This window comes from Vicia villosa, linkage group LG3, assembly GCF_029867415.1.
Source record: "Vicia villosa cultivar HV-30 ecotype Madison, WI linkage group LG3, Vvil1.0, whole genome shotgun sequence".
NCBI classification, from domain to species: domain Eukaryota; kingdom Viridiplantae; phylum Streptophyta; class Magnoliopsida; order Fabales; family Fabaceae; genus Vicia; species Vicia villosa.
Window position 1 is genome coordinate 41,634,751 of NC_081182.1, and position 27,899 is coordinate 41,662,649.

A 27,899-nucleotide genomic window follows, 5' to 3' on the forward strand; every position below is an offset into this window, starting at 1 on the left:
AAAAAAAATTGAACTGCCAGAAATTTCATAATTTTCGGTAAGATTTACCTGAATTTATGAAATTTCTGTGAAAATCTCCTGGAAATTCTAATTTTTTTTATATGAATGGAAAATTTTCGGTATTCTACTTAATATTTTCGATATGCTATCCAAATTTCCGATATCGCCCAAAAATATTCAAATTTGCGATTTGGAAACGGGAATTTGTGAAAATGGTGAAATTTTTGTGTAGGATTATAATAGTATTTTCATTAAATTCATGGGTGACAGATATAACTCGGGGGTTGACATCTTGAGTCCTCCATTTATATCGACACTCCACATATTTTTTTAATGACAAAAGTATTTTTTTTATTATTTATTCAGAAAAATTTATATTTAAGAAAAAAATTCACTTTTATTAGGCTGTAAAATTCAAAATCTTCAGGTATGATTTTTTCTGCATTTTTAAGGAAAATCTGGGTTTTCATCGGAAGTACTAGAATTGCTGGTGAAGAAATACTAGTAATTTTGAAAATTCCGGTATTTATATGAAAACAACCAAAAATATATTGGCAATTTTTGAAAATTTTTATTAGCAACTAAAACATTCAGAAATTTTAAATTTAATACTTTTCTAATAAAATAATTTTAAAAAATATTTATTATTTATATTAAAAATATTGATTTTTATACTTATAATAAAAATCCCTATTTAATAAAAATCCCTATTTAATAAAAATAAATATTGCTTACAATAAAAAAAAGCCACCTACACATCAATAAATTGTGCCACTTAACCCAAGAACACTTGGATGAGATGGCGAGGATCTCTTCCTACTTAACGGTCCTGCGTTCGGTATTAAATGTTTAATACTTAAATATTTATTTGATATAAATGTTTAATAAATGTTATTTATTATTTATTTAATAAAAATACTAATTTGTTCATTTAATATGTTATGGAAATATTTAGGGCAATGCGAACCAAGGCACTGGTTAAAGATCATTAATTGTATGTATTATATGAGTGGAAAAAATAAGTGTTATATGAGATTGCAAAAATGTAAATCTATTGATGATTTGAAAAAATATAGATGTGAAAATTGAAGATGAGGATAAGTACATAATAGATTTATTCTCATCTATATAGAAAGAATAAATATATAAATTTATTGATGATTTGCAAAAATATAGATGTGAAAATTAAAGATGAGGATAAGTACACAATAAACTTAATCTCATTTATAAAAAATGAATAAATTTGTTGTTTCAGACACAACCTGTGAGACAATGACTATGTCATATATAATGATTCAAGTTTGACCCACATCTTCCACGATCCTCTCTCTTGTGACTTCCCTTAATACTTTATCTCCGAGACACACGATAATGACACTTTCGATCTTATCCACTATCTCGGTCTTCTCAGCTTGTGTAAGGCAATGCTCTCCCTTCAATGCTTTTGCATACTTTTGTTGAATGTGTATTGCTTGCTTCCCCACCTTCCATAATCCGAAGTCGTTGTCTCCAAAAAACTATTCGATGTCCCATTTGGAACTTATGGTGCTCACTTGTAGACTTAACCCCTTTTTCTCACGGTGGACACAACTTGTTGTGAAAATCTAAGATTTAATTCACATCAAGAAATTTGATGCGTGGGAACAAATAACTGTGGCAATCAGAAAAATGGCCTCAAGCAATAAAAAAGTAGGTGAGAAAACAAAATATTTGTTTCTCTATTTTGATAAAATTTAACTACGTCTGAGGGAGAAAGCAACTCTCTAATTCACTATACTTCAAAAGTTCTTACAAGAAATTACAAATGAGTTGCAACAAAATAGCCTTCGAAGTTCTCAAGAACAAACCCTATTTTGTACCCAAGTGTTTTCCATTTTCTCCAACTCTCAATATATTAAATCACACAGATCCAGAGTGATAAGTAGTATTGTATGATCCTTCTAGGTCTCTCCAAAAAGCTGTCAAATTCCAAGAATATAATTCTAAGCATGTTACCATTTGTTTCTCTCTAAGATTTCTAACTTATGATACTATGTTCCTAACAAAGGAGAGAAATATATATATATATATATATATATATATATATATATATATATATATATATGAGGGATCAAATTGTTTATTGAACTTGTTCGCGAATCCAATTGTTTCTCTCTCTCTCTCTCTCTCTCTCTCTCTCTCTATATATATATATATATATATATATATATATATATATATATATATATATATATATATATATATATATATATATATATATATATATATATATATATATATATATAACTAACAAAACATTAGCGGTCTCAAGATATAACCCATTAACAATTGGATTCGCGAACAAGTTCAATAAATTGTTTGTACCAAAATATCAATATTTTTCTTTCTATTTTCTCACTTGAGGGTATAAGACATATTACAACAATTAACTTATATTTTATGTAATTGGGATATATTTACAACTATATAATAACATTTAATACTACTAATATAATACAATGGACAAATTTATATTTCAATGTTTGACAACTAAGTTGGATAATATTATTCTATTTTTTCAAAGGGTAGATAAGAATTTGCTTTAACTTTTTGAGAAAAGATATGCTTATAATAGTTTTTACATCTACACCGTATTTATGTATCAAAAAAATGTGCTAGTTTTAATTTCTTTTATTAATTTATTTTAGTTTGATTTCAGTGCAATCTATTTTGTGTTGTTATCTACGGTGTGGTTACATTGTATAAGAAATGCAGTGTAAGAATAGCATAATTATAACTTTTTGAGAAATGCTATTATGACATTACATATACATCGTATTAACCTACTATATAATAAACTTTTTGCTTTAATTTATTATTTTTGTGTATAGAAATTCGTGCCTCTTTTAAAATGAAGCTTACAGCTACGGTATAACATATACGGTGTTACAATTTATAGCATTCCTAATAACCTTTTGAGCCTTGCTATTTTGACACCCAAAATCAAACACCTTGTAGTTACACTGTATAAAATACATCATTAGTATGTGTTGGTTTGTGTAAGAAAAAACAAAAAATTATTATTAAACATTATAAAAAAACAAAAGCGTACATATGTACGGTGTAAATGTAACAATCCGTGTAAAAATAACATTCCTCTAACCTTTTATATGGTTTAATACATGAGTGTATAGGTTGGTAAATCCTAGAGGAATACTATATCTACACCAAATTTACGACACCGTAACGTACGCTGTATCTTTTCCAACTTCATTTTCAACTTGGCACAAATTTCAATTTGTATAAAAATATTAAATAAAAGGAAAAAGTATTTGCACAATTCCAAATATACGGTGTAGTTATCAAAAGAAGTGTAAACATATTATTTCTCTAAATACTATGAGATCAGGACACCACAAGCAAAAATGATACCTATACTTATTGTTCTCTCCCCTGTCCTGCAATGATTGACCTAACTCAACATTTTATACAAATTAAAAAAAAATGTATAAAAATAAGAGAGAATAATATTTTTACTATAGTACTCTTATCATATATTGGGAATGATAAATTTTTTATTAATTAGAGGGTATAATTAGAAAAAGTGTATTGAAAAATAAAATAAATCACTAATATTTGGACACTATTTTATTCTAAATGAATAACTCATTATGGAACAGAGGCAGTATAACTTTTATATGAAATAGGTAAAGTATGATAATTTATTTGATCTAATTGTAGAGAAATGCTAGTGAGAGATGCTTTTCTTAGTTATCGGATCTTTTTATAACAAATTAGAAACTTTTATTACATCGTCTTAAAATATGTCATATTTCTTATTTTTATTTATCTCAAATTATTTATCCCTTTAGTGTGTTTGGTAAGCAATCACAGTCACCTCACGTTCGAAGTCCTTTGCACTGTGATATTTCAAAGCTAATAATGTTAGCTCCTCCTTACCGTTCTTATACCGTGACTTTTGAATAATGTCAAACATAGACTTAGAATATCAGTATGATATTTATTTTATTTTTTTCACTAATTTACCCTTATTTACAGTATTTTAATTCATGTAACTGTTCAACTGTCTATTATTAATAAAGTTATTTTAATAACATTTGTTGTATTATTGAAATCAACACAATTAATCATGTGAACATCTAAAAATAAAATAAAAAAAAACAAAAAAACAACATCTACCGGATCACTTAGAAAGTAATACTGTTCACCATAAAACACTGTCGATCGAACTCATACATTCAGACTAACCTATGTGTTTGTGTCTAGATTCCTAACGAAGGATAGAGGTGAGGTTGTGTTTACCCAGAAAAATGGTAAACAAGCGCTAGTTTCCTTTTTAAAGGTTACTTTTGCGGAATCAACTAGAATACTCCAGGACTAATTGCTTTATTTTGTTATATTATGTGTATCTGGTTTGTATTAAATGCAACAGTGACTTTAAAGTAAAAATAACACTGAAATTAAGGGCTTTAAAGTAAATCAAAGCAATAAAAAAGCAGTAAATGTGCACTGAAAGATGAAATATAACGTAAAATGATTGCATTAATCAAACTGGTACGCATACGTACATTCCAAAGTTGCACTCTTTACTCATTATTGCACAGAGATTTGAGTTTACTTGTGTTTATGTAGAAAATGCGGACCTCTAAACTGTTCCTATTGAACTTGCTTAAATAGTAAAAATAAGATAACTACTACTAACGGTTGACTGTCATCAGCCGACACGTGTCTTCGACATGCAGCATCTTCGATGTATAAGGCCTCCACGCGTCTCTTGTAACTGCTGAAAACCGTCTCCTTTTAACTTCTAATACCTCTCGACTTCCACTTCAGTTTCTGCAGCAAAATTCTTAAGTCTTCGCATACTTCTGGTCGAACGCTGAAGCCTCTGATAATCTTTCTAGTCGAACAGCTTCGACTACTAAGCCTTACTTAGCCGAACCGCTTTGACCCAAATGGCAATGTAGTTATTTAATTGAGGCCCAATTACCAATTTAGGGCCTTTCTACCAAATTGAGGCCCAATTACCAATTTTGAGTCCCAGTTGCCCATTTATTGGTAAGTCGAAATCCTAGGGTAACAAATTGCCCCCCAAGCGACTTCTTTCGACTGGCTTTAGGAAAGAGGAAGATGGCGTTTCATTTCCTTTTCAGGTTTCGACTTCCTTAATTCCCATTACGCCATGATTACATTACATTTTCCCAGGCACTAATTATTACCTAAACACTAGGTAGTGGGCTGTTTACCTGTTCCCAACTTGCTTGTGTCAGTTTCCAAGATATTTAATATGACCTTTGATTTTTTAACTTCCTTTCCCACGTTTGTCTTGCTGAAGTAACTACATATTCTCTATATATATAGCCTCATTCCTTCCATTTCCTTTTGCATTTCCCTACGCATAACATCTTAAACATTTTCATACTTCAATCTTTGTCTTCAAACCATGGCACAACCTTTAACAAACGCCCACATAAGATCCTGCATCAAGAAAGAATTTAAACTTTCTGAAGAAGAATTTGATGCGAACCACATCAATGTTCGTGCTCTCTATGCTGGTCAGGGACTTGAGTTTTATCCTGAAATTTTAGATGGTAACATCTATCCCTGCATGCTGACTGAATTTTGGAGGTTTGCATCTTTGCGCATAGATCCAGAAGGGAGGACTACTATAACCTCCAACATTCGAGGGGCTCATGTCATCATCACTCCCTCAACAATCTCTGATTTGTTGAAATGCAGTAATACCGGTGAAACTTTTGGTGACAATATTTTCAACATGAACACTTCTAATATGTTAAGGGATCTCATGGACAATGACCCCTTTTGTGCCAAAGTAATCAAAATTTGGCACCAACTTTTTGTGGGCAACTTTCGTCCACGCAACCATGATGAAAATAACATCATGGTGGAAGACTTGAAATTCATCTCCGGTGCCCTTCAGGGGAAGAAAATCAACTTTCCTCTATTGATTTTTAAGCAACTTGTGGAAGCTGTCTCTTTGACTGCCTCTCGTCAAGGAAGGGTGACCTGTCTTCCTTATGGAAGATTCTTATCCTACCTATTCCTCAAGCAAGGTGTGGTGAGGAAAATGCGCAAGACTGGACGTATGGATATGTTCGAAGCCGAAAGTCTGCCTCTACTATCCTTGAAAGACATCGACCGAAGGGTTCACTAATATTGGATATTTTAGTGACTTTGGTTTTTTTCTTTTTTTTTTTATATTTTTTTTATTGTATTCTTCGATCGCTCCACTTCTTTATGATTATTTTTGTAATAGTTGGCTACTTTTATAGCCATCTTTAATCTAATATTTCAGCTTCGGTCTATTATGCGTATTTCTTGAAGTGTAGGTTTATATTTTTTCAAATATTTACCATTCACCCTCAAAATCCGACCATCTGAATTTAATTCTTCAATTTCATATGCGTTGTTTGAAAATACTTGCAGAATTTTAAACGGTCCTTCCCAACTTGGGGACCATTTACCCAATAACTTATTCCTTTGATCCATGGGCAGGATAACTTTCCATGCATAATTACTTACCATGAATGTCTTCTCTTTGACTTTCTTGTTGTAAGCCTTCGCTACTTTTTCCTTTTGTCTTATTAACCTATCCAACGCTATTAGCCTTTCTTCGTCTAATTCTACTAATTCATCTAACATCATATTCCAGTATTCGTTAGACGAGAGACTGTTTTGTCGTTGAATTCTTGTCGACTGTAGGTGAATTTCTGCAGGCAATACAGCATCATGCCCAAATGTCAAACGAAATGGGGTAGTCTTTATTGCTTCCTTTGGTGACGTCCGACAAGCCCAAAGGATTTGGTCGAGCGCTTGATGCCAATTTCTTGGCTTTTTCCCCACATGCTTCTTTATCAAATTTATAATAACTTTATTAGCAGCTTCGACCTGACCATTGGCCTGAGCGTAATATGGAGTGGATGTTAGCAATTTAAATCCTATCTCTGCTGCAAAAGCTTGCATCTTTCGACCAACAAAAACTGATCCTTGATCAGTAGTAATAGTTTCTGGAATCCCATATCTGTAGATAATGTGTTTTTGTATGAAACTAATCACTGCTTCTTGATCAGCATTAACTAGTGGGATTGCCTCTATCCATTTAGTAAAATAATCTATTCCTACTAAAATGAATCTTTGTTGCTTAGAAGATGCAGGTTTAATTTCTCCTATTAAATCTAAAGCCCATCCTCTAAAAGGCCAAGGTTTGACAATGGCATGCAATTCACTGGCTGGAACATGTTGAATGCCTGAAAATTTCTGGCACTCTTGGCATCCTCTTGCATATTCAATACAGTCTTTTAGCATTGTCGGCCAATATAAACCTTGTCTAAACAACAACCATTTCATCTTATGGCCTGACTGATGAGCTCCACAAACACCAGTATGAACCTCTGACACAGCCAAATATGCTTCAGCTTCACTTAAGCATTTCAACAATACACCTTCAGCTGTTTTCTTGTATAAATCATTTCCTAATATCACATAGTTTAGAGCTCTGTATATAATCTTTCGATCAGTTCCTCCGACTGGATTATTTAGGTATTGGACCAATGGGTTTCTCCAATCAGCATCAGTCATATTGTCGATGGCAAAAATTTCCAAGGCATACAAATCTTTACTTTCAACTTTACTTTCAACATCATCACCTACCCCCTCGAATTTTGACGTCGACAATTGACCTAACTTGTCTAATACTTCATGGGTTTTTTTATTCTTGATCTCAACCATATCTTCTAACTTGTCTTTAGAAACTTTATACCCAGAAGCAATTTGTGCCAATTCATTGGCAATGTAATTGTTAGATCTTGGTACATGCAAGATCTCAACATGTTCAAATTTTTCTAATAAGCGTATCACAATTGCATAATACATTATTAGATTTTCTTTGATGCATTTATACTCTTTTTTGATTTGTCGAATTATTAACTCAGAATCACCTCGAATCTCAACTCGTTTTGCCCCTAAATCTATTAGGGCCTTCAAACCAGTTATCAAGGCTTCATATTCGACCTCATTGTTAGAGCATACTTCTTTCATTTTATAATGGAACTTTGTTGGAAGTCCTTTGGGAGAAATAATCAAGACTCCAATGCCTGATCCATTTTTGTGACTAGAACCGTCAAAAAACAATTTCCAGTTGGTTCGTTCGACTTAATTTACAGACAATTCGACTAAACCATGGTCGACTATAAAATCAGCCACAACTTGTCCTTTCATAGCTTTTAAAGGAACATATGTTAAGGAAAATTCAGTTAGCGCTAACGCCCACTTACCAATTCGACTATGCAAAATTGGTTTAGACAACATATGTTTAATAACATCAAAATGAGAGGAAACATACACATCAACAGGCTTTATATATTGCTTAAGTTTGTTACATGAGAAATACAAGCATAAGAATAATTTTTCAATATCATTATACCTAGTCTCAGCATCTACTAGGGTTCGACTTAGATAATATATAGCTCTTTCGACGCCATTATCATCTTCTTGGGCCAACATACTCCCAATTGTCGAACCTGATGCAGCTATGTACAATTTCATATTTTTTGTCCTATTGGGGGATAACAAAATAGGAGGCTTAGTTAAATAAGTGTCATACCCCAAAATTTGCCCACACTATTTCTCCTATTCAAGTTTCAAATCCATATGCAAAGCTCCTATACAAATTCTCCTATACAAAGTTCTGAACTAAGGGTTTGGTTCTTTCAAAGGAAAATCACTGAATCAATGGCTCAAGGTGGTTCCATAGGGTCAGCAACATCCTCTTAACCCTAAAATCATCATTTGATCAAGCGTTGATCATGATGATACAAGGAAAGATCAGAAAAGTCAAAAGTCAAAAGTTACTACTTTGGGCATAAACTGAAAAAGTTAACGAAACTTTGAAAATTCACCAAATATTCATACTTCATTAGAAAAATTCCCACCAAAGCTCATTTTGAAGGGAATTCATTCCTCTATCCAATGATCCAAGAATTAAAGCTCATAGGTCAATAATCTAAGAGATATGGCTTCATACATTATAGGTCCTTTTCAAAAGTCAACAAGAAGACACTTTTTCCAAAAGGGTATAAAATGAGAATGGAAAATAATTTTGATATGGAACCAAAGACACTGGTTAGAGGACTCCCTAAGGTTTCCAAAAAGTTCACAATCTTGAAAAAATATGGAGATATGAAGAAATGGCAGGGTGTAGAAGTTCATCTATTTTCAAGGGTGTATATGAGGGAAAAAGACCAAAAATTCAAAAGACTTCTAAATGGGCTTGATTTCTTTTGGTTCTAATATCATCTTAAGCCCATCCACGACCATGGAATACATCTCTTACATTCTTATTAGTTTTATTTATTATTTTATAGATTTTATCCATTAAAATCATAATTTAATTAAATAAAATTATAAAAATAATAGAAGATTTGATTTTGCTTTAAATTTGATTCAATTAAATATCAAATAAACATTCCAAAATCGTGGCAAGAGAGATTGGAAAGAGATGATCAAAATTTGAGCCAAAATAAGAAAGATTCTATTCAAAATTCAATAAAATATTTTCATATTTTTAAGCCATCAATCACACGATTTGTCCAAGAATATTTGACCTAATCCCAACCCTTATATATATTGGAGCTCATTCAGAATAAAGGGGACGATTGGTGGAGAAGGAATAAGGGTTTCCAAATTACCAAAAACCTTCACAAAACTAGGGCATGAGTAAACTTGGACTTTCAGCCATTCTCAAACCTTGCCAAACTTCGCACTAGATTCCTGAAGGTCCCAGGAGATGATACCAGTCCACATTCGAACCCAGAACACGTGGAGAAGCGCCATATCGTTCACTCTCGGTTTGCACCATTATCGAACTTGAAACGCTTAAATTATGCCATTTAAATTGATTCTTTGCATTCATACATGTTCGTGGTGTCCCTTAGAGTCAGTTAGACGTCTTCCTTCTAAGGTCTAACGCATGGAGCTCGACTTGCCATTGTTAGGGCATGAATGATGTGTGCCTTCGTTTTCCCATCTACAAGATGTTTCAGGCCCAAACGATGGTCCCATTAGACTCGTAACATTCCAAATAATTGATCTGGGTGGTTTAATTTTTGTTTTAACGTAGTTTTTTTTGAGTTTTTAGAATCTGCAGTTTTTGCTACGGGAATTAGATGCAGAAACCGTAGCTAAATGGCATCAAATTCGTAGCAAACTCTGGGCATCCAAAGGAAGAAGATGATGACCAACGCAAGGACACGTGTGGGAGCGTGAAGGGCCAGTCAAATTTTCAACCCCTCTCTCCCCATTCCTCATTCGTCAGCCAGCGGCGTGTGGGGCCTACGTTAACAATGTTTGAATAATTCCATTTATTACATATTTATATATTTATTGTTTGTGGATTAATTATGAAACAAATTGAATACGCAGCGCAGCTGGTAAGGTTTCTTTGTGTTCAGCGTGAGGGCCTGGGTTCGATCCCTACCCTCATCGCTTCATTTTTAACGATTGTATGTTATAGTTTATCCATGGATTCACTACTGCACCCCTACGTCTGGACACGATGTACCATCACGCAAGGACCATCAGATCCCAGTAGAAAAACAATCTAACGACCAGCAAGGTGCGAGGACTACCATGCTCCCTCAAAGATTAGCCACACCAGATCATTGCCCAGCTAAGTATTTAGCTTTCTTTTTATTTTATTTTTGTTTTAAACCTTTATTTATTTCCTTTTGTTTTTATTTAATTTAAATATTTTTATTATTATAATAATTTCACACAACTATTAATTTAATCGACACTCGATTTTTCTCACAAACATTAAAAATAATTATAATCATTTATAAGAAAAATTATTATTTATATATACTTTTAATTAATTAATTTTAAACATTTGTTAACCTCGAGACATTTATCAATCCTGATAGCTTTAGGGTTTGTTGTTACACTTTTAAGCCTGGTAGACCTTGTGGGTCACAATAAGTTTTCTTACTAACTCTTTAGGGTTTATAAACTTCTTAGGGTTTGTAATCCATTAGGGTTTGAATCAGTTAATGCACTAACACTTCTCTTCTTTGTGTTTAACTTTTCAGGGTTTAGTCAAAAATCTTTCAGCCACGCGAATCACCTGACAAAAAGCTAAGTTTTCTAATTTCTCTTGTTTAAATATCATTTTATTTTTATTTTATTTTATTTCATTTTATTTTATTATGCCTTTTAATAGGGTTTGCCTCAATAGCCATTGAATCTGTAATACACTAACCCTTGTTTATTTTCCTCCTAATTTTTCAGAGTCAATCGAGAGTTTGAGGAAGATCAAGGCATTCAAGGGTTTATCTTAATTATTGTTCCCTCTTATTTTCTGTCCTCTATTTCCCCTTCCCCGCAGGTGTTTATTGTAAAAGGACATTATGTTTTTCTGCCTTTATTTTTTTAACTGCGTGGTTAGTAATCCTAGGGAGTGCAAGCCTTGTTTAAAACAAATTAGCTCACTAATTATAAGATAAATAACTGAATTGAACCACATGATTGTGCACCCACACACCTTTAGGGTGATCCCTCTTGTTGCCTCGTTGCCTATAAGTGTACTAAATAGTCAAGTCCCTCGATTCCGAGGATACCTAAAGCAAAACAAATGTTGCCCTCAATTCATTATCATCATCAATTTTGTCCCTCGACGTTGCCTCGGTAAAATGATGATTGTCCCAAATTGCTAAGGTATCCTCGCATGATGCCTAAAAAGATTAATGACTATTCTATCATTCCCTTAGACTACCTGCCCTCTTTATGGCATGTGATAGTCTTATGGCGAACAATTACTCGATGACCCTTTCCACATCCAATTGAAAGACTTCCTGCCCCCTTATGGTACGGATAGACCCTTTCGCTCGAAAAGCTAAAAGAACAAATTTCTAAACTTAGGGTAAGTAGCTTTTAATTGCTTGCTCAATTCAAATTCGAACTTCAAACTCTTTTTCCCACTATTTTTCAAATACTTTTCAAAAAGACTACGCTTATTTACAAGCTAAAGTTCTTTTCCGAATTTCTATTCATACACTACTTTTCAAACAATTCAAACATTTTTCAAAGTGAGCTAAGCAATTAAGAGCCCATGGAAAACCATGGATGCAAAGGGTGCCTTACACCTTCCCTTTGTATAACTTACCCCCCGAACTCAAAATCTTTTCCAAAGGTATTTTTCTGTTCTTTTAGCCTTTCCTAAAAATTGGATAAAATAAAAGTCGGTGGCGACTCATGCTATCCGCAACATTCCGATTAATAAAAAGTCAGTTCACCGTATTACAATAAGCTTTTATTTGGTCGAATGCCTGTTGATGTTCTTGCTCCCATTTGAATTGATCTTGGTTCTTGAGCTTCACAAGTGGTGAAAATATCTTCGTTTTGCCACTTAGATTTGAGATGAATCTCCTCAAGAAATTAATCTTCCCCAACAATGACTGGAGTTGTTTCTTTGTTTCTGGCGCCTTTAGCTCCAAGATTGCTTTCGTCTTATTTTGGTTTATCTCAATGCATTTCTTGTGAACCACGAAGCCCAGGAAATCCCCTGCATGTACACCAAAAGCACATTTTAAAGGGTTCATTTTGAGTCCATATTTCCTCATTCGTTCAAAAGATTGTCGAAGATGGTCTAAGTGACCATTGTCGAAGATTGATATAACCTGAATATCCATCCAATAAGCTGAGATATTCAAATCCGGCTACAGAGTCGACTAACATTTCAGCAACCGGCATGGGATATTCATCTTTAGGGGTAGCCTTATTTAAATCTCTGAAATCTATGCATATACGAAGGCTACCATATTTCTTTATGACAGGCACTATATTAGCTAACCATTCGACATACCTCGCAGTTCGAATAAACTTGCTTCTCAGCAATCTTTCAATTTCTACTTTGATTTTTTCCATAACCTCTGGCGCAAATCTTCTAGGAAGCTGCTTGATAGGTTTTTTACCTGGGTTTAAAGGTAGTCGATGTTCCACCACCTGTCGACCCAAACCAGGCATTTCGTGATAATCCCAAGCAAAACAATCTTTGTATTCTCTTAGGAGTCGAATCAACTTGGTTTTTAAACAACTTGCAAGCTTCGTGCTCACATATGTAGGCCTTTTAATGATCCCATCACCCAAATTAACTTCTTCCAGGGGATCTTGAGCTTGCATTCTTTTGACTGATCCTAACGGATCCATTTCAAAACCTAAAGGTTCATCATCGTATATCCCATCAAGTCGTTCGACTTGGTGATCGACTTCAGGACTGTCTTCATTTTTTACCAACATGGCCTCAATAGCCATATTTTTCTCTAATTCGGCTTCTAAAGCCGTTCTTCCTTTGTTTTCGGCCAAATAAGCCGTTATTCGAGCCAGATATTCTGACTCAGTGGTCATCATCTTTGACTGATGTCTTCTGCTCTGGAGGACTTTCATGATTCATTGGTTCATTAGGGTCTTCTTTATTCCAAATGAAACCATAATTGGGGTCTAAGTTCAAATACTTAGACACACTTTCATCAGAAGAATACACCTCTTCTGCTTTGTAGCAAGGAGCTACATTTGCCAGATGTTGGTCGAAGTGTCTACGACCACTTTCAGTTTTGTACTAACTTTGGTCAGCTTCAATATTCTCCACTATACCATCTGGTCTCCAAATGGCCACACGCTGATGTAAGGTGGAAGGAACTGCCCCTATTCCATGGATCCATTCTCGACCCAACAGCAGTTTAAAATTTGCCTGCGATGCAATCACCATAAAGATGGTTGACCTGACAGCCGAACCAACAACTAGTTTTACTTGAATCACTCCAAGTATTCCACTTGTCTTGCCCTCATAATTAGACAACACCATATTATGGGGCCTTAAATCTTTGTCAGATTTACCCACTTTCTGAAGTAAGGAATAAGGCATTAAGTTTACAGCAGCCCTACCATCGACAAACACTTTGTTTATTGGAACATCATCCACTTTCGCCCTTATGAATAAAGGCTTCAAATGATACATCATTCCTCGACCTGGCCTCTCAAACACAGCCTTTTGCTCTTCTACCACTCCTTTTCCCATTACATAGTAACAGACAAGAGTTTCTTCCACATTCTCGTCAGGAAGAAAATCATCTTCGTTCTCAGATACCTCAGATACTCTGTCGAACTCTGCTGGAAGTACAGAGACAATTCCACAGTCGATTAGCAACTCATCTGACTCTATGTCAAAGTTGTCGTCGACCTCTTCGTCCGACAGTGGAGAATACTCAGGCTCTTTTTCTGTATTGAGGATCGGAGCATCATCGTCAACCAATTCTTTAATCAGTTTCTTTCCTAGGATCATTCCTGCAGCCAGTCTTTCATTTGCTATTTTAGCCTGCTCTTCAGTCAACTTCCTGTGAAAAGGCTTTGGCTGATAGTGAGAAAATCCTGCCTGCACCATTTTCGAATTTTCCTGTCCATTCTTATGGCTTCTTTGGTAACGCCTCCACTGCGTTCGAGTCATGGGGTTCTTTCCTTTGTAGTTTGGAGATATGTAATCTTTTCTTTTAGATCCACTATCCGTCCAAGAGCCTTCAGCATTGGTTCCATCGCCTTGAATCTGCCATTCTGGGCGTTTACCTCTGAAGTTAATGGGTTTCACCCATTTGTCTTCAGGGACATCCGTCTTGGGACGGAAAGTCCTTGGTTTTTCAAACATCTTCCTGTATTCTCCAGCCCTTCGACCACTGTTTTCTCCTGTGTACATGAATTGACGATTCTTGCCTCGACGAGGATCGAACCTCACTTTGTTTGCAGCATCGACATTGAAAACAACATCACACCTTGGGCATAATCCAACTTGAGAGTTGTTATTGTGGCATCTCTCAAGGAATTTCAAAAGACTTTCTTTTGGTTCAGGATAAACCATGTTCAAAACTTTGCCATCAGTAGCGCCGTTTTGCTTTCTAACGAAACCATCAGTAGTCTCAACCATCATCACATCAGCAAGCTCAGTATAGTGAGCCTCTTCGACTTGCAAAGGATCAATATCAACTTGCATTGATGACTTTGGTTTTTCTCCAAACTGTAACCTTCCTTCTTTCAAAGCTTTTTGCACCAAATCCCTGAAAATGACACATTGAGAAGTTTTATGACCCAAGAAATTATGAAATTTACAAAATCCTTTTTTTTCTTTTGTTCAAGAGGAGGATTTTTAAGTCCTGGGGGTACTATGATTTGCCCATCAGAAACCAACAAATCAAATATTTCATCACATTTTGTTATATCAAATGAATACGTTTTACTAGAAAATTTTTCATTTTTACTTTCAATCAGATTTTTATCTTTTGAGGGCTTGAGCAATTTACAGATATATGGTGGCCCTGGCTTTAATTCAGCCACGTTGACCTCTCCCTCTTCGTATTCACTGTCGCTATTAGAGTCGAACTCACTTGTAGTAACATAAGCTATCTTTTCTTTCTTATGATATTTACTAGCTCTGACTTTTTCAGCTTTTAGCCTTTCGACCTGGCGTACTCTATCTGCCAGTTGTGCCATATCTCTCAAATGTTGGGTGTCTAATTTCTTCCTTATGGAATAATCTAACCCACCTGGAGCCATTTCGACTAACTCGTGTTCAGGAATTTGTGTGAAACATCTAGCTTTCAGTAACCTAAAACGGTTTAGATAGTCATCGACTGGTTCTGTACCCTTTCGCCTAACTCCAGCTAATTCTTTCAAACTAATTTTCGACTGTCCCATATAAAATTGTTCATGGAACAATCGTTCTAATTGGTTCCATGAGAACAAAGATTGTGGAGATAAGGTCGTGAACCAAGTAAATGCATTTTTTGTTAAAGAACTTGGAAAATACTTCATCTTCAGATTTTCATTGTTTGCTATTTCTCCAGCCTCTGTCTGGAACCTAGCAATATGTTCGACCGTCGACTCGCCAGTCTCACCAGCAAATTTGGTGAATTTTGGGACTTTCCACACCCTAGGCAATTCTGTTTGCCTTACATATTCTGACAACGGGGAAACGAAATTTGGTCTATGCAAACCTACATTTATTCCATTCTGAACTAAAATTTGTTCGACTACATTAGAGATATTATTGTGTCCAACATTGACATCTTGCTGGATGTTCCTAAGAACCTGGTCAGCATCTTGATGCCTTTGTACTATTCTAGGGATCTCTTGCTCAATTTGATCTCCTTGTCCTATAGGTTCGACCCCTCTCACATTCGACCCTTGAGTAGTCGAAAGGTTTGGTTGTGGGGGCGCTCCAAAGAAATCTGCAATTCTGGCCATTTGTCCAGCCAATATTTCATAACTTTGGTTCGTGTTATTTATCATGGGAGTAAAAACAGTTCCCATTTGTTGAGTAAGAGCATTCACCATTTCATGATTACTTTCGTCTATTTGTTGTCGAATTGACAACATTGACGTAGTACTTAAAGATGGCAAAGCCTGGTGATTATATCCTATGCCTATAGGTCGACCCCTTGGATTTGATGTGCTTGTAGCCATCATGCTGTCAGAATATAATGAAGGATTTGTGTGCAAACCTTGCATCATAGACGTGGGCATTCCAAACTGAGGGTTAAAACCTGATGGAGGCATCATTCCATGAAATGGCGGTCGTAACGGATTAAACGGTGACCGTACATTCGTTGGTGATGATACCAATATTGCTGCCGTCGATCCACCAGTATTTGTTGTTATAACTGGGGATGAATCTGCGGCACTTTGTGGTGTTGTTTCGGTCAGAACAACCCCTTGATTTCTAGAAAGATCAGAATTATTTGTATTAACTTCAGCCATGTTAGTTAATTTCTGACCACTTCTTAATATCATACATAACTATTATACTAACAAATATAAAACAAACAGCAATTGACGGGTCCCACCAGGTGTGCCAATTTGTTTACCCAGAAAAATGGTAAACAAGCGCTAGTTTCCTTTTTAAAGGTTACTTTTGCGGAATCAACTAGAATACTTCAGGACTAATTGCTTTATTTTGTTATATTATGTGTATCTGGTTTGTATTAAATGCAACAGTGACTTTAAAGTAAAAGTAAACACTGAAATTAAAGGCTTTAAAGTAAATCAAAGCAATAAAAAAGCAGTAAATGTGCACTGAAAGATGAAATATAACGTAAAATGATTGCATTAATTAAACTGGTACGCATACGTACATTCCAAAGTTGCACTCTTTACTCATTATTGCACAGAGATTTGAGTTTACTTGTGTTTATGTAGAAAATGCGGACCTCTAAACTGTTCCTATTGAACTTGCTTAAATAGTAAAAATAAGATAACTACTACTAACGGTTGACTGTCATCAGCCGACACGTGTCTTCGACATGCAGCATCTTCGATGTATAAGGCCTCCACGCGTCTCTTGTAACTGCTGAAAACCGTCTCCTTTTAACTTCTAATACCTCTCGACTTCCACTTCAATTTCTGCAGCAAAATTCTTAAGTCTTCGCATACTTCTGGTCGAACGCTGAAGCCTCTGATAATCTTTCTAGTCGAACAGCTTCGACTACTAAGCATTACTTAGCCGAACCGCTTTGACCCAAATGGCAATGTAGTTATTTAATTGAGGCCCAATTACCAATTTAGGGCCTTTCTACCAAATTGAGGCCCAATTACCAATTTTGAGTCCCAGTTGCCCATTTATTGGTAAGTCGAAATCCTAGGGTAACAGGTTGATATATACACGTTTTCTTTTATTTTTATTTTCTTAGGATTAATTGTTTTAAAAATGGCAAAGAGGCGAGGCGTGGGCTGGTGTTTGACGCACAATATCTACCTAATTTGGTAGATCTACTAAACCCTTATTATTTTCTTGCAATCAACAAAATTAATCACTTAGATCAACCTTTATACTCTATAAAGAGCCTTAAAAAGAGCACATGGCAGTGTTAGACTAACAAATTAAATGGATAGAATTTTTTTGCACCACCGATATAGTTACATTCGGGAATCAAAAGTGGTTACAGCCGTTGTAATTGTGTTGGTAATTGATTTTCTAAGTTTAAAGGAGATTGATTTATTTTCTATTTTGTTATAGAAGTTATGAGTGTAACACGTGTGTATGTCTCTATTTATTTATTTTGAACCAAAAGAAAAAAACTTTAATCCTTGAATCTAACTCGTTTACTCTAACATTTACCAACAAAACAAAATCAGGTTTTGAATAAAAAGAGAGGAACAAAACATACATAAAACAAAGTTACATTAGAAATTAAGTAACCAACACCAACACACACCTAACATGTAGTTAGGTTCAATTATTTCACTCTCTTAAATTATTATTTGCATTACTTATGTCATTTGTCGGTGTCATGTTTGTTATAATTGTTTGTGTTGATACTTCATAGATCAAAATTTAATCAAATTATAAACAGATTCAAGGGATAAAGTTAAACAGTGAGCCAAATTGTGTTCATTGGATCAACTTCATGGCTGGTACATAAGAATAGAGTCCTTAATACATAGTTTTAGGGATTACTTTACGCATCCTATGAGTGAAGAGATACTTAAGGTTCTAAAATTTTGTCAGATGCACCTAAAATATACATATTTCAACACTATGCAAGTAAATCACCCTCTATTATGCCAAAAACATAATCTAAAGTGCACTTTCAAAATAAATCCGAAAATATACTTCTGTAAACAAAACGATGAATAGTGTTACCAAAGACACGGGTCATTAATGGGACATAAGTTGCTTCTTCTCCTACACAGTTCCATCATGCAATACAGCCATGACATCCAATGCTTCGCCTCTTACCATATAATCTTTCACCGGATTTACAGTTATGTCTCTGGTAACCATCCCTGTTGTTACTGATAATCTTGAATATGCTAAAGGGTTGGTTGATGATAAGGCTAGAGAAGTGAGAAGTGAAGAAAAGAGCCAAGGATTATGGAAATAATGTTCAGGTTAGAGCATACGAAGCCACACAAAGAAAGAACTTATTAATAAGCATAATAGTTGATTGCTTGCTTCCACTTTTTCTCCATTTCTGGATTTTTTTAAGAAAAAATTCTCAGCTACAAAAGGACACTTCCGACTTCCAAATTTATTACAGAAATACAGTTATGGATTTTTTTTAACAAAATGAATGTGACACACTTACGAAATACTGAGATGTGTATATTTTGAGTGTATCTAGAAATACACTTTTAGAATTTAGAGGCATTTTCGATTTTTCACTAGGGCGCATAGCACCCTAAAGGATGTATAAAGTAACCCCGAATTTTTAAGAAGAATATTGAAACAAAAATAAATCAACCCAAAAACTTGTATCATCTTTATCTATAATTATAGATTATAGATGTATCCTATTTTTTTTATAGTTATAGATACATATATCTCTTCCAATGGAAGTCAATAATATACTTGAAGTCAGTGTATCTCTTCCAACATGTGTCTAATAATTTGGTAAAAAACATGTCTCTTGCAACTTGAAACAATATCATATTTAAAAAGTTACCAAACACAAAATGCGAATATTTTTTGACAAAAACTCAATTCAAATCGAATTATTTATCCCCACTAAAATCTCGGGCCGATATTGATTTGTAGTAATATTATTACCAAGCACGATAATATTAATATCCAATAGTGTAACTAGAACTCCATGGAAATGGATTAAACAATAAATCCATAAATATGTAATGCTTTTTATGCCCCCAATAAAATAAAATTGACGGTCTTGGAAACTCACATTTAACTTCCATTGTCTTCAAATGCAGGTAAACCCCACTCGCTGGGGTTGAAATCCAACAATGACTTTAAAACTTGGTCTGCGGCACCCTGATAAGATTTGTCCAATCTCGGATCAGGAACCATAACAACTGACCTGCAAGACATGCAACAAAAAAACTCAACAAATTGAAGAAAATTATACTACTCTCAATTGTACGATGCACGTATCAAATATGTGTTTAATTAAAATAACATGCAATGAAGTTGTATAAGGTGACAAATGAGTGGTAAGACATCAGAACAAGTGAACATGATCATAACCAAGTATTCCAAGGGACCACACTAGATTCCATCCTACCATGAGATCACAATCAGTTATATCATAGTTTATAAATATATTTTAGAGATTCTTGAAAGGAACTTAAAAAGATAAAAACTAATGTAGAGGTTAAGACAGAATTCAATGAATTATTAATTTTTGCAATACAAAAAAGTGCGATGAGCACGAGAGCATCGAGACTCCATACTCCTTTCACTGATTGCATTTGGCTAGTTATTATCAATGAAACATAAAATTAGTTGACGTGTTCAAACATAGCCATTGCACTAAAATAAAGACAGTGGAATGGAATCCATAGCCCAGCTTCTATATTCATTTATTTCAGAGTTCTTTACGCTGTAGCTTATAAGTTTGGCCTATGGATAACAAAGGTTATTATATCAACAATCATTTATAGTATACATGAGAGGGGGAAAGAGAACGGAAAGAGTCTAGTGAACATATAAAAATATGAAACAGAAAAAATCATTGGGTGCTTCAGACCACTTACATCCCAGCATTCTTAGCTGCTTGAACTCCAGAGGGTGCATCTTCAAAAACAAGTATGTTATTTGGATCTACTGGTCCACCCTGTTTACCATCAGTGTATCATTAACTAAAAAGCATCACTATGTATGATCACAAACAAAATAAATTTGAAAATACAATAATTAATCATAAGCTCAAATATTCTTTTGGTCCTCCTCTTATTTGAGTTGATTCACAAATATTAGTCCTCCGTTTCTAAATCGTTAGAACATCAACTAGTGACAAAAACGTAAATTGGAATGTAAATTGCATACAACGATCAATATATGTTTATGCAGTTTGGCCAAGTGTGCCTACGTTTCCGACTACAGCACAACTGTAGTTCCATATTATTATTTGCATTAATTAGAATTTCAGAGTTAGAAGTGTTTTATTTATATACTACGGTCCAAATTACAAGTATACCCCTGAACCGTAGCACTACAGTTCCCCCGCCCCTCTTTTGTGACTATGAGTCATCCTCAACACATATAGTTCCCCAATTTTGAAAAATTACTAAAATTTCTTCCATTGAATTTGAATCTTATTTTGTATGATGTTCCAAGTTGAATAATAAGATGATAAGTTGCAAGTCTGTGAAAACAGATGTGGATTAATTGGTATATGTGATCCTTGTGGACAAATTTGTCATTAAGTTTCCAAAATTCACTAATTGGTTTACCTCAAATCTCTTGGCTGCAGCAAGAAATACATCAGGTGATGGTTTTCCCTGTTTAACTTCAGGGTCATCACCAAGAACAATATGATGCATCAGAGAAAACAATTCACCGTGTCTTTGCGTTTTCAATTCAAAATGTCGCCCGTGAGAACTGTGAGCAAATTGGCAAAACGACTTTGTATCAGAAGTCCTTCTAAATACATAACATGAAATAAATCTCTTTTCCTTAACCGACAAAAAAAGGCACTAGATGGATGAAATGTACCCCGTTGCCACGGCAATAGGAACTCCTTTTGCATGTAGATGTTTGAGCAAACGGCTAACACCTATGATAAATGAAAAGCAGCCAGAAGAATGTCAGTATTATAACAAAAAGTGGTAGTCTTAACCTATGATGCATGGACACCGACATGAATTCCTGGTACAACACTAATACAGACACATCGGCACTATTAATGTAAAAAACTTATGATTCAGACAATGATACATATGTATAATTAAATAAATATGAAATGTTAAGAAATGTATAGGTTTAAGTTATATTATGTTGGGAAATCTGTCAATTAGATTAGGTTTGTTAGTTTTATTTATCCTTATAATCAAGGGATTTGAATATATTCAGTTGGATATAAATATCAAAGGCTGAGAGTATTTTCCTCAAGCAAATTCAAATATTTTAATAAGACTATTACTTCTAAAAGACCTAAATTGAAACAAGGTATGATAAGACAGTCTTTTCACCTTTATTCATCCATCTACAATTGAATTTATATAAAATATAAGCAACACGCTTAGTGGAGAAAATAAGACACAGAACCTATACCTAACAAAAAGATTTAATCTTGCGTAGTTGGAAGATTTATGAGCAAACATTTACACCCCAATATAAATTGCAGATAATCGTATAATTTATTTAAATGCAAAACAATTTCAGATGAGGCGCTCTAGTGTTGCGAAAATTGCATACAAAAAGGAATTCTAAACCCATATCATCAAAAAGAAGTTGTTACAAGGCATACCAAGCAACTGAGCACAAACATTTCATAACACGTCAACTTGAAGCCATTGAGAGTAAGAAAACTAACTTTGTGTTAAATATATTCTTACAATTTAGATTGGGCTTAACTCATCCCTACAGATACAGATTGTAAATTATAAATAAGGCTTGTAAATGAGAATTGCCCCTACTTATAAATATAACGGCCATATCTCTAGGCAATGTGAGACTAAATTCACCCCTTCAAACCCAACACAATGAAGTTGTTGGAGACTACAATGAAGGCAAACCAAATGTCGCAATTTAGGCGACTAGGAGCGGACCGCAATGAAGGTGGAAATTCCAACATACCCCTCACACTCGGACCTCAATGAGGCCGAAGCGTGGAGCATGGAGGATGCGGAAAGCCCAACAATTGATCTAGGATAGGCTTGATACTATTTTAGAATTTGAGTAGGACCTAACTCATTCCTACAAAACCGGCTTGTAAAGTGAGGATTGCCCCCACTTATAAGCACATCACATGCCATATCTCTAAGCAACGTGTGACTAAATTCACCCCTTCAAACCCAATACAATGAAGGTGTTGGAGGCTGCAATAAGGCAAGCCAAATGCCGCAATTTAGGCGACAAGGGCGGACCGCAATGAAGACGGAAATTGCAACATACATGTAGTCAAATATGCCAATAATATACAGCAAGTAGCAACAAGGTCATAGTTGAAACATTCTGCAATGATACTAGTAATGAAGGTTCTATTTTTATTAGGAAAAAGCTAACATGTGCCCCAAGGGCACAAGTTAATAAATTATTTATAGAAATATTTTTTTGAAACACGTGCATTCAGTGTATCGAAATTTTAAATATGACTTTATTACATTTAATTACATTTAACTTTTTCTAATTATAGTATCCTTAACATGTGCCCTAAGGGCACATGTTAGCATGACCCTTTTTATTAAATGAAATTATGACTAACTCAAGTAGGAGGAGTAGTAAGCAATACACGTGGGAACTTAAAATAACGAGAAGAAGAGTAAAAGAGAGAGGAAAATGAGAATAGGAAGAGAGAATTCATATCACAAATCATGCATGCCTCATAGCTTCACTCATTCTCCCATTTTCTCCCATAGAGTATACCCCAATTTGTATCGTACAGTCCCTCAATTGTGAGTTGGTTAGCCGTTGCCCCAAGTCTCTCCTAGCTCCCTGGATTCTAGGGAATTTCTCAACAGACTTTGGATCCCAATACTTACCTTGCTTTTACATTTCCTTGGCTAATGCTTCTGATTCATTCATGTTTCAGCTTGTACTAGCTGGCAGCTTCATTACAATACCTTCCTCTTTAAAATCAACCTTGTCCAGGTGGAAGTTAAGATAAAGTTTCAAGAGCATATAAGATTTTTCCAGAATATTCTTTAGCCACATCCCCGACAGCTTAAGCTGAAAATTCTGTGATAAGAACTTCATCTTCCGTAACATATGTTGAACTTTTTCTAGCAATGAAGCTACATGATGATTTAGTAACATAAAATCACAACTTCAATGGTAGTTAATGAAGTGACGCTACACTGCTATGAAGAATACACAAAACCAAAGTAATCTGAAGAACAATCATTCATGGGTTATGCATGTACCCATAGAGTTAATCATTTCTTGAAGCATTAACAAGAATTAAGTAGATGAGTTTGTTGTTTCCTTTATTTGATTGACTAGAAATGATCAAACTCTTAACATATATTGCGACTCTACAAACATTGAGCTCATCCTAATCTCCACCTGTTGAGAGATTGAAACACCCAGTGCCTCATTGAAATGATGTAATTTTTGAAAACCTGCTGCAATCTGAATTAAACTGCACCGGTATGCAAAGTTTTCACAGGTTGCTAAATAAGTTCATGAAGCAATCAAATAAATGATACAACCCCTTGAAACTGACAGTCGTTTTTCTGTTGGCAATTTTCCTTCTCCTCCAAAGCACATGAACACTATCCTCAAGATTTTTGACCAGTGAACATTCCTCACAATTAGGATAAGTATACTGCAGCCTTACACCCATTTGCAGTTGTGGATAACTTTCCTTAGTCCTTACTAACATTACCACCACGACAGTGTAACAACCGAAGCACTGTTACTTCTAAAATGATGACGTACCAGTATCGGGTACGCACCCATATCGGATACACGTACCGTTGTCGTGGTACTTGTGTGTTTTTCACCGTTTGGCTTCAATACAAAGGTTGGTAATTCTCTATAGAAATTGTTTGGCAAAGGTCCATGTGTGTTGCATTGACTATTACGTTCCCAATGATGGATAACGACTCAATCATGTAATCGTTGACAACTCTGAAGCATCTATTTCTTCTTGCAACAGGATGATGATTTTCATACACGATACTATGATAGTCTGAATTCTGGAGAGAATTCCACCATACGGTGTTTAAATTATTTGGGCAATTCAGCCATACGATGCCTAAATTCTGAAATGGAATTAGATTGCAATGGTTGTCTTAGGGTTGCATTAAACGTGTTCACAACACCGTCGGAAAAGCTATGCAAACAGTTATGTTCGAAAGTAAGTCGTCCAATAAAGCATAATTCGATCAAATTGATTGTTGCGAGATTCGTCCAATTTCTCAAATTGAGCTTCTACTATATTTGTCCATGTCTACTCTGCCTTGATGAAAATGAAAGCACCAGTGTAATGATACTGGCAATGAAGAAGGTTATTATTTAAACTGAATGGAATTGTGATCAACTCAATTAGGAGGACTTGTACTGTAATCAATACATGTCAGACTATAGATTGAGAAGAGTAAATGAGAGAGCAAATTGAGAAAGGAAGAAGAGAAAATTAACATCACAAATCATGCATGACTACTTCACTCATTCTCCCATATATACCCCAATTCATGCCACACAGTCCCTCAATTGAGAGCCGGTTAGCCGTTACCTCAAGTTTCTCCTAGCTCCTTGGATTCTTGGGAATTTCTCAACAGACTTTGGAACCCAACACAGGCCTTGCTTCACATTTCCCTGGATGATGTGGCTGACACATTCTTCTTTGGGCTTGTACTAGTTGGCAGCTTCATTATACATGCTCAAGAAGGTTTTAGGAATTCAAAGCTAAGGTAGGTTACTAGTTAAGAGTTGCACAGACATCTTGATGCTGAACATGTGACAACATAATTCTTTCCAAGTTTTCAACAGGTGTGGCTAACAAAGAACTTTAAATGCTTAATGTATTGTTTCAGACTTGCTTAAATCATAGGCTTGTTTAAAAAGACTGCAAAAAGTTATAGAAAGAAAAAATCACATGTCAAAGTGTTCAACTCTACAAGGTGAAAATCAAATATATATCTTCATTCAACAGTTTAATTGAGGGGAGAATCGATGATTGAAGAAAGATAAGTAGTCAATAAAACTGAGAGGGAGAAAAGACAAGAAAGAACCAAATAGGAATCTTTACAATATTACACCAAAAAATAAAAGATAGAAAGGGTGGTGAATCAATGTAGGATGAAGTTTCTGTCTTTCAAAAAAGCAAAGAAATCCTTATAAGTTGGGAAAAGAAAACATGTAGTGAAACATATCAGAAGTGGAGACAAAAATGAGAATGAACAGCTACTAGCAGAAAATGCAGATTTGAACAGGTTTATCAGCCTGGATGTAGGACGAGATGTCCTACGTAGAATAAAACACTTGTGGGTTGCTTTCTGTATGCATTTCGTAGGGCCTTAAATACTTTTCCATCACATTTATTTGAGCAGGCAAGTAGTGATTAGATGAAGGGATTAGAACTTGGGCTGGTTCAACTCAACCCTTTTAAAACCAAATTGTAACATGAGGACGATCCCACTTATAAGTTCATTTTCAAACTTTATCTCATCTAATGCGGGACTCTAAACACATACTTCTCACTCCCAGAATTAAATATCAAGTGCGTGACCCGAGTGGTCTTGCCATTGTTTATAAATCCTTTATGTACTTTCAAATGTCCAATTATGAATCTATGCCAACTTATATAAATCATCAACAAAAACAAAATAAAATATCGGCAACCCTTGCCAGTCAATAACAAATGTCTAGAGCCATCCAAGTGTAGGCATGTGACAGATTCTAAAAATGAATCAATGCATATGCCCTTTTTAATCATGTATATTATTAAAGCTTTCAATTTCTAGTAGCACCCTTTTCAAATGTCAGTCCTAGTTTCCATAGTTAACAGCAAACAATATTCATTAGCCTTTATGTTGATGCAATCACCATACCTGGCAAAAGCTCACTTGTTGGAAACAAACTCCTCAGCATATCTTCTCTTTCTACAAGAAATTGCTCAGCACTAAGTGAATCACTGATTCCAGTCTCTTCAACAAAGACCTTTGCAGCTTCTATTGCTTTCATTCCCATCATCTTTGCCTTGAGGGGCCATTCAAAGGTTTTATTGTATCTAGCCAGTATAGTTTCCTGAACTTCAGTATAGAATTTCTCTGTGTCTGCAATAATACCAAATTGGCAAATTAACAAACACCTTAACTTCATTATTTATCAACTATGTGAAATTGATAAGTGTAAGATATGAATGGAATGGAAAGGAATGAATAGAGAAAGAAAGAGATACCGAGCAAGAGACCGTCCATGTCAAAAACGACATGTGTGATTGGCTTTCTTCCGCCGGAGGGATTGGCCATTGCGCTATGAGTATGATCCGACACTGGAAAACGGAGATGGAACCTACACTTGTGCCTCCACTACTTCTCACTGCTTCCGATCTGAATCATCTATATTATATTGTGTATAGATTATATATTTGCTTAATATCAAAGCAAAGAATGCACGTGAATCTTATTTATTTTGTATATTTATGTAGACCATTTCTCAACCAACCCCATGAATCTGCTATACATTACGCAAAATTCCAATTTTGCTCCTCGTGGTTTGCAATCTTAAGTTCCGTAAATGCATTTACGTAACACTCTATGGTCAAATCTTTTCCCAATTAATTGAGAATTTTGATTTTCTCAACTAATTTTTAATTTAATTGGATATTTTTCCAATTAATTGGAAAATCCCAAATTAATTAAGTTTGATCACATCTACATCCTTAAAACAAAGTGAAATTTGGGATTTTCCCAATTAATCAGGAAAATCCCAAATTAATTTCTCAATTAATTGGAAAAATCCATGTATTTACGGAACTTTCTGATTTTTCTAATTAATTGGGAAAATCCCACGTTTCACTATGTTTTAAGGGGTTCCGGAAAAAACTATTTTTTTTATAAAAAAAAAATGCTTCTAGAGATGCATTTACGGAAGCACGAGGACAGTTTTGTCAATCGATGGTACGTAAGTAGGCCCTAGGGTGGGTTAAGAAATGGTCTTTATGTATGGTTGCTTTTTGTTTTGGTTGTTTAATTGTCCTTTCATTTAATTTATGGTCTCTGAAGTAAAAAAAAAAAAACTTATTATTATAATCTTTGCTTGCGAGTTTGGAGGGGAGGGATGGGAGGGTTTTGAAAAATAAGAAGGATTAGGGGAAAAGAATAAAAAGATTTTGAGTATGAGGGTTTTGGAGGGTTTGATTTTATTAATAACACACAAAAAAAATCCTAAAATGGGGAACTCAAAAATTGTATTGAACGAGGGTTTTTTAGGGCTTACA

The 27,899-nt window shown here is 34.8% G+C and overlaps 2 protein-coding genes across 2 annotated transcripts; both read right to left on the reverse strand.

Moving 5' to 3' along the window:
* Positions 1 to 15,001: 15,001 nt before the first annotated feature.
* LOC131655517 (uncharacterized) lies at positions 15,002 to 16,407 on the reverse strand (the record flags this gene model as incomplete). Its single annotated transcript, XM_058925374.1, has 3 exons — positions 15,002 to 15,183; positions 15,231 to 15,569; positions 15,648 to 16,407. Coding segments are annotated over 3 exons (1,281 nt in total), but the record flags the coding sequence as incomplete, so codon positions are not given.
* Positions 16,408 to 19,572: 3,165 nt separating this feature from the next.
* On the reverse strand, positions 19,573 to 27,082 carry LOC131661137 ((DL)-glycerol-3-phosphatase 1, mitochondrial-like). Its single transcript, XM_058930568.1, has 6 exons — positions 26,859 to 27,082; positions 26,509 to 26,733; positions 21,506 to 21,566; positions 21,244 to 21,391; positions 20,545 to 20,624; positions 19,573 to 19,868 (listed from the first exon to the last, which is right to left on the reverse strand). Exons 1-6 carry the CDS (start codon positions 26,926 to 26,928, stop codon positions 19,736 to 19,738), a joined length of 717 nt encoding a protein of 238 aa, XP_058786551.1. The 5' UTR covers positions 26,929 to 27,082; the 3' UTR covers positions 19,573 to 19,735.
* Between the last annotated feature and the right edge of the window lie 817 nt (positions 27,083 to 27,899).

What these genes read in the sequence shown, in the direction of transcription:
- LOC131661137 (XM_058930568.1), bottom strand. Translation starts at nt 26,928, where the DNA reads ATGGCCAATCCCTCCGGCGGAAGAAAGCCAATCACACATGTCGTTTTT. An exon ending in CATGGACGGTCTCTTGCTCG is followed by an intron (nt 26,734 to 26,858) that starts GTATCTCTTTCT and finishes GTATTATTGCAG; the next exon opens with ACACAGAGAAATTCTATACT. An exon ending in GCAGCTAAGAATGCTGGGAT is followed by an intron (nt 19,869 to 20,544) that starts GTAAGTGGTCTG and finishes CATGTCTTGCAG; the next exon opens with GTCAGTTGTTATGGTTCCTG.